This window comes from Ascaphus truei, chromosome 9 (genome assembly GCF_040206685.1).
Source record: "Ascaphus truei isolate aAscTru1 chromosome 9, aAscTru1.hap1, whole genome shotgun sequence".
Classification (NCBI taxonomy): domain Eukaryota; kingdom Metazoa; phylum Chordata; class Amphibia; order Anura; family Ascaphidae; genus Ascaphus; species Ascaphus truei.
Window position 1 is genome coordinate 1346617 of NC_134491.1, and position 8009 is coordinate 1354625.

General features: G+C 46.2%; 1 protein-coding gene across 1 annotated transcript in view; it reads right to left on the reverse strand.

The window, feature by feature from the left end:
• Positions 1-818: 818 nt before the first annotated feature.
• LOC142502355 (opsin-5-like) overlaps positions 819-8009 on the reverse strand; it is a 28180-nt gene continuing 20989 nt past the window's right edge. The window contains exons 3-6 of the mRNA XM_075613193.1: positions 6388-6487; positions 5672-5776; positions 3722-3945; positions 819-3144 (exon numbers count right to left, since the gene is read on the reverse strand). Coding sequence (XP_075469308.1) covers positions 2647-3144; positions 3722-3945; positions 5672-5776; positions 6388-6487 — 927 coding nt within the window. The 3' untranslated portion in view covers positions 819-2646. The remainder of the gene's footprint in view (positions 3145-3721; positions 3946-5671; positions 5777-6387; positions 6488-8009) is intronic.

An 8009-nucleotide genomic window follows, 5' to 3' on the forward strand; every position in this document is an offset into this window, starting at 1 on the left:
GATTGTGTTTTCCCTGTCTTCATGTGGCCAGCACTTCTCAGCCTAGCTGTTGCAACAATGTTGCGATCCCTTGTGGGTTTCTTGGCTTCAGCAAGTTGCCTTGGCAACCCCCCTGCCTTTTTACCAGGATGGACTGCTCCCCCTCCCCTTGCCAGGTGGTATTGTCCCAGTTAGTTTCCCATCAGCCCAGACCAGCATGCTGTCTCTTAGTACCAGCAGCCATCTCGAGCAGTCATCTCTCCTATCCTGGTAAAGTCACTGATTTTCACCTATCCCTATATCTTGCATTTAGCCCACTTCCCTCATAGCTCCCCTTCCCCTCCATTACTCTGATGTCCCAGTGTTCCCTCAGTGCTTTTCCCCCTTTTTATTTGTATGTTGTTGCCCCAAATAAACACTTCAGCAAGTAAGAAGTCTTCCTTGCTTGATATATGGGATTGAGTTAACCTGCCTGTCCCTACGCATCTATCAGGGTGTGCTTAGGCCAGAACAATACACTTCTCTTTACACCTCTCTTTTATTCATACACCGCTCCCTTAGTCATACACCGTTCCCTTATTCATACACCTCTCATTTATTCATACACCTCTCCCTTATTCATACACCGTTCCCTTATTCATACACCTCTCCCTTATTCATACACCGTTCCCTTATTCATACACCTCTTCCCCCAGCTCCCACCTCTGCCCCCCCTTCCAAACACTAGCCCCCTCCCTTCTCTCCTTCCCTGTTCCTCCTCTCCCTCTCTGCTCTTTTCCTCTTCCCTGTTTCTCCCTGCTCCCCCCCCCTTCCCCTACTCTCCCTGCTCCCTCCCCCCCCCCTTCCCCTACTCTCCCTGCTCCCTCCCCCCACACTTTTCCTATGGCGCCCATGAGGTTTGCACTCGAAGAACATTTCCTGGAACAAAAAAACCTAATCAATTTTTTCCAATCCCGGTGCACTAAGAACACTAGTAGCTCTGTGGTAACACTATACACCTGATACATAAAGCTTGACCACTTGCAGATGCACTTACCAGAACGCCCTCCTACTGTCTCTGTATGTTCCTCCTACCAATTAGATTGTAAGCTCTTCTCTGTATGTACCTTCTACCAATTATATTGTAAGCTCTTCGGAGCAGTGACTCCTTTTCCTAAATGTTACTTTTATGTCTGAAGCTCTTATTCCCATTATGTGTTATTTGCATTATTTGTTATTTATATGATTGTCACGTATTACTACTGCGAAGCGCTATGTAAATAAAGGCATACATACCTACACACATACAACACTAAAGCTTCCCTGTTTTCCAAAGTCCGGACCAGCCATCCTACTAAATGTGCCAGTGGGGCAAAGACACTAGATCATTAGCAAATTAACCACTTCACTGCTAGATGGGGCAACAACACCCGATGTCACTCATGCTGCCATAGAACAGCTCAGTGTACACCCTGTCGTGCTTGTGGTACATATGATGTCATACTGAGACCAGTAATGTAATCTATCAAGCAGCAGGGTGCACAGTGCAGCTGGAGATGTTCTCTGCCTTGAGTGTTGTGTGCAAGCAGTAAGGTGAGAGCAGGAATACTGTATGCTCTCCGCTTTGTGTAGTGACAGAGCAGCTCGTGCAGTGTGCAGGTTACCGGATAACTCGGTTACATAACTCATTGGAGATTGTGGCATTATCACTTGAGTTTTTAATCCAGGATTGAGAGGTGTGGGGGGGGGGCTGTGTAGGGAGATCTAGTGGATCTATGCAGGGAGGGGTCCGTAGGTAGATCTGGTGGATCTATGCAGAGAGGGGGTCTGTAGAGACATCTAGTGGATCCATGCAGGGAGGGGGTCTTTAGGGAGATCTGGTGGATCTATGCAGTGAGGCTTTTATTTAAAATTTTCTAATTTTTAAAAATAAATATTTGATTGGATTTAATTGTTTTTAAGTGGATGAGAGGTATGTGTCCCTGATGCCTGTGTATTAGGGGGATGTGAGAGGGATGTATCCTTGATGTCTGTGTATTAGGAGAGGATGAGAGGTATGTGACCCTGATATCAGTGTATTAGGAGAAGATGAGAAGTACAGCTGAACCCCGTTATAACGCGGTCCTCGGGGGTCACCCGATCCGACCGCGTTATAATCGGGGTCGCGCTAAACTTTTTTTTTTAATGGACGCCGCGCGCCCGATCGGAGGGAGGAGGCACGAGTGAGGCGACGCCAGCCCCACCACAATCCTCCAGCAGCCCCACCATGATGGGGGGGGGATGGGGAAGGGGGAGGTGTGTGTGTGAAGTTTGGCAAAAAAAAAAGGGGGGGAGGGTTTGAGGGGGGAAGGGAGGGGGGAGGAGGCGAGGGGTTTGTGTGTAAAGTTTGGGGTCCATGCTCACACCGCGTTATAAGCAGATCAACTTTATAGCGGATCGCGCTATAACGGGGTTGAGCTGTACTTGTTTCTGATGCCTGTGTATTAGGAGGAGATGAGAGGTATGTGTCCCTGATGTCTATGTATTAAGAGAGGATGAGATTTATGTGTCCCTCATGTCCGTGTATTAGGAGAGGATGAGAGGTATGTGTGCCTGATGTCTGTGTATTAGGAGAGTATGATAGGTATGTGTACCTGATTTCTGTGTATTAGGATGGGGTGAGCAGTATGTGTCCCTGATGTCTGTGTATTAGGAGAGGGTGAGAGGTACGTGTCCCATCTCACACTCCAGGTTGATGTCCATGTCAACATTTATAATTGAACCTGGGTTCCCAGGAACCATGGTACTGTTCTGTGCAGGCACCTGATCTAGTGTCACCTCCCCTTCACCCCCAGACATGTGGACCCTGGCTGCCTGAGTGATGTGTGCTTGTGCCTCAGTTCCCCCACTGTGCAGGCTCAGCGGCTCCCACTGCCTGGGCTTGAGATCAGAGGTTGGCTCCGGCTTCTTGCAGGACCCAGGCCCTCTCTCCTGCTGGGGGCAGCACAGTAGAGCCCGGAGCTCCTGCCGGAACTTTGGGCTCAGCCCAAGGTAGATGATTGGGTTGTAGAAACTGGCCGACTTGGCAAAGAGAGTGGCCACCACACTGGTGAGGGCTGGCACTTGGTATCCGCAGGCTGACCAGATGGAGATGACGGCATAGGGAGACCAGGCCAGCAGGAAGCCTGTGCAGATAACGAAAGAGACCTGGGGGATAAACGGGGTACTGTATTAACGAATTGCAGGAATTAACCTGATACTATATTACATATTTCTGCTCTTTTTAGCAATCCCACCTTTTTTTACAGTATTTGTACAGTGTACATTGGAGATATCAGTTGCTATAAATGTGCTTCTCTGGGAGGTTAAAATGGCAGCTGCCATGCGCACTCATTAAGGCAACAGAGGTTGCCATACAAGCAGCTGATACTTTGTGTAATAACAAACAGGAGAAAACTGAGCAAAATAGCAAGATTAAAAAAAATAAAGTGTTAGTCATATGTTTTGCTGATCTATTTCTATCAGGTTATGTTATGAGCTGGTTTTCTGGGCAGGACTGCTGCTGGAGGAGTGTGCAACACTGCTTCACAAAGGGTTAAAATAGGGACTGCAGTGTGCCAGTGTCATTTCTGCCGCTGTCACATTGCAGTGACAACGTTTCGGACAAAACGGGCAGCTTCCTCAGAGACTCCTGTGTGCTGCTGATACACGGGACGCGGTGAGTGGAAGAGATACAATGTAACGCCCGGTGTTCGGCGGACGTCTCTGTGTGAGCCCCAATTACCCGGGTGATGTCTCTCTCCATGGTGAGCTGGCGTTGGCTGATGTCCCCTCTCCGGGAGCTCTTGTGGCTGGCGTGGACGGTCCTGATGATGGACACGTAGCAGAACACCATAACGGACACCGGGAGAAAGAAGCCCCACAGCAAGACCCCGATAACGTAGCACTTGTAGGGGGCTGAGCGTGTGGCCTGCGCCCAGTCTATCTCACATGTTCCGTACTTCCGCTCTGCACAGAAAATCATACAGCACAGGCTGTGATGCAATGCGACACCTGACTTCTGTATTACAAGCCCCCTGCCTGTGACCTGTATATTTGAAGCCCCCTGCCTGTGACCTGTATATTTGAAGCCCCCTGACCGTGTATACAGTACCTGTGAAGCTCCCCCAGTCTGTGACCTGTATATTAGAAATCCCCTATCTGTGTATACAGTACCTGTGAAGCTCTCCCAGCCTGTGACCTGTATATTAGAAGCCCCCAGCCTGTGACCTGTATATTAGAAGCCCGCTGCGGCTACCTCTGTATATAGTACCTGTGAAGCTCCCCCAGCCTGACCTGTATATTAGAAGCCCCCTGGGTATACAGTACCTGTGAAGCTCCCCCAGCCTGTGACCTGTATATTAGAAACCCCCAGCCTGTGACCTGTATATTAGAAGCCCCCTGCGGCTGCCTGTGTATACACTACCTATGAAGCTCACCCAGTCTGTGACCTGTATATTAGAAATCCCCTGTTTGTGTATACAGTACCTGTGAAGCTCTCCCAGCCTGTGACCTGTATATTAGAAGCCCCCTGCGGCTGCCTGTGTATACAGTACATGTGAAGCTCCCCCTGTATATTTGAAGCCCCATGCCTGTGTATACAGTCAGAAATTCATTAACACATTCCCAGCTAGCTCAAACTCCTACACCCACCACATCAAAGAGTGCTACTGAGCGTGGCAATTGTATACAACAAAAGACGGGGGTGCCCAATGCTACATCCAATTGACAAAAAACTTTATACTTATTACCGTATATAGGGGTACTTTACAGGAACAAATCCTCCCTAAGTCTCCTGGTCAGAAAGCGTATTGCACAGCAGATGCTAATGCCAATTATTGACTATGGAGACATAGTATATGGCTCGGCTCCTCAAACCCACCTTAGCAAACTTGACACCCTCTACAATTCAATTTGTCGTTTTGTTCTCCAATGCAACTACAACACACATCACTGCGAAATGCTCAAAGAACTAGATTGGTCATCACTAGAGTCTAGGCGCAAAGTTCACCTTTCCTGTCTCACCCTCAAATACTTTCTGGGCAAGCTACCCAGCTACCTGAACAAGCTCCTCACCCCTACCACATGCAGTACCTATCACCTGAGATCAGACTCCAAAAGACTATTCATGGTCCCAAGACTCAACAAAGTATCCGGACGTTCCTCCTTCTCCTTCCGTGCACCCCAAAACTGGAACAACCTACCAGAGACTCTCATATCCACCACCAGCTTAAGTTCTTTCAAATCTAAGGCTGTCTCACATTTTAATCTGGTCTGTAACTGTTTCATACGCTCATAATATATATTTTCTTTAACTGTGCATGCAATGTCTTGTATATAATGTATACCTTGTTCATTTATGTAACTGTATTTGTAACCATGTATTATTTGTTTTACTCTGTGCCCAGGACATACTTGAAAACGAGAGGTAACTCTCAATGTATTACTTCCTGGTAAAATATTTTTATAAATAAATAAAAAATAAAAAAAGTATATGTTTTGTCAATTGGATGTAGCATTGGGCACCTCTTTGTATACAGTACCCGTGAACCTCCCCTAGCCTGTGACCTTTATATTAGAGCCCCCCAGCCTGTGACCTGTATATTAGAAGCCCCCTGCCTGTGTATACAGTACCTGTGAAGATCCCCCAGCCTGTGACCTGTATATTAGAAGCCCCTGCCTGTGTATACAGTACCTGTGAAGCTCCCCCAGCCCAGCACGGGGCATCCAGACCAGAAAAGAGCAAAGATCCAAATGAAAGTCAGAGTCACAGAAACGCTCCTTTTATCCACGGTGTGCGCTGAAACCAGGAGAGAGGGAGAGCTCACACCAAGCTAACTACGGCAGCCAAGAGGTTAAAGCATCCTGAATACTAACGTGTCGGTACATAAATCAGTCGTGAGGATTATCACACTTCTACCTGGCTCTTACAGAACAGACACCCAGAAATATTATCATTGCCCCTCACTGATGCCTCCCAACAACTTCAAACACCCTCTAGAGTTGGGGAGTGATCCTTCTAACCACCCAGAATAGCGCAACACGTCAGCCCTGGCAAGGGTTTGTACATTGAGGCTGCCTTACATGTACCTTCTAAGGAGAAGCAGGGTTTAGGATGCAAGTATAGGGAGAGGCTCACTATTATTAGTAGACTGGGTATTACTCATTGTAGTATTATTGGTATCAGTATGATTCGTTTCCTCAGTGTTAGTATTTCATTAGTAACATTGTACATCACAGCATGTGCCTTCCTCTGGATCAATAAGTATAGATATAGGATAAAGTATCTGTTGTCTAAATTTAGCATAGGTTGAACTTGATGGACCTACGTCTTTTTTCAATCTCATCTACTATGTAACTATGTGCACAGAGTCACTGGCCCCTCTGGCAGTGAATGGGTTAATGCCATACCTCGATGTGGCTTGCATCCCTTGATATACCGGGTCAGGCTGATTGCGGTCAGAGTATTAATGCTGATCAGGCCAAAGAGAAGGATTAAAAACCCATCAACCTAATAGGGTGAGACAGATAATTAGGGTAGACCCTGCAGGATTGCTAAGGTTTATTCTTACACAAGGAAACAGGTTTTTGGGGGTGCTTAAAGACAATTATATGACCTAAATTATTGAGGAACCAACCAGGAGAGGGGCAGTTCTGGATTTGGTCATATCAAACAATGTAGAAGTACTAACAAGTATTCAAGTCCTGGAACATTTGGGTAACAGTGATCATAACATGGTCCCGTTTGAAATAAATGATCAAAAAATAGATTTCTTGGGTTCAACAAAGACCTTAAACTTTAGAAAGGCAGATTTTAATAAACTGAGGTCTAATCTAATGTAAAGAACGGGTGAACAAGGGTTAACCCACCAGGTGCTCTAGAAGCCAACACAGTCACTGAAATGTAGATATATAACAAGATATTAGGTGGGCAACGGCAACACTTCCAATGAGTGATGTAAAGTCTCTCCCAGCAACTGGCTCCGTGATGAGCACAAATAACATTGGGTTAGAGAGACTCACGGTTAGTGGAGTGTGTACTGTCGAGCCTCATGGATCCTTCAATGATTGTAGCACCGCCAACCCGTCTAGCAACTCTTCCGTCGCACAGGGCGGTCACATGACCGGCGGTGATGATGTCATCAGGGGAAACAAATCAGCAACCTGGCGTGCAGTCCGAAGTGAAACGGAGCAGGATCTCCTCCCACAGGAGGCAGGTAACAGCGCACAGCCGTGAAAAAAAGCGGAGGATGGCTTCAGATGGGGACTAAAAGAATTTTATTGTAAACAAAGTATACAGCTGACGGATCTTTCTCTCTTTGACAAAGGCCTGAGGGCTGAAACGCGTCAGAGGATCCGTCAGCTGTATACTTTGTTTCCAATAAAATTCTTTTAGTCCCCATCTGAAGCCATCCTCCACTTTTTCTCACGGCTGTGCGCTGTTACCTGCCTCCTGTGGGAGGAGATCCTCCTCCTGCTGTGAGGTCTAATCTAGTAGTAATACAACGGGATGATGTTTTTGCAGGGAAAAATGTAGAAGATAAATGGGCAGTCTTTAAAACATTGTTAGAAAAGCATACTTATCAGTGTATACCCTTGGGTAATAAGTATAAAAGAAATAAGTCAAAACCAATGTGGCTAAATAAACAGGTAGGGAGGAAATGGACAAGAAGAGGAAGGCGTTTAGATTCTTTAATTCAGAAGGGACAGAGACATCGTATCAGAATTATAAGGAATGTAACAAAAATTGCAAAAGGGCAATTAAATTAGCAAAAAGGGATAATGAAAAAAGGATTGCAATAGAAAGTAAGGTCAACCCTAAAAAGTTCTTTAAGTACCTTAATAACAAAAAAAATGAGAAAAGAAAATATAGGACCCTTTCAGTGTGAGATGGGTAGGCAGATTGTTGGAGATAAGGAAAAAGCAGAGGTATTAAACAAATTATTTGCCTCTGTGTTTACCAGGGAAGAATCAAGTTCAATAGTAGTGCCACAACCTCCATATTAATGAACAATTGGTTAACTGAGGAAGAA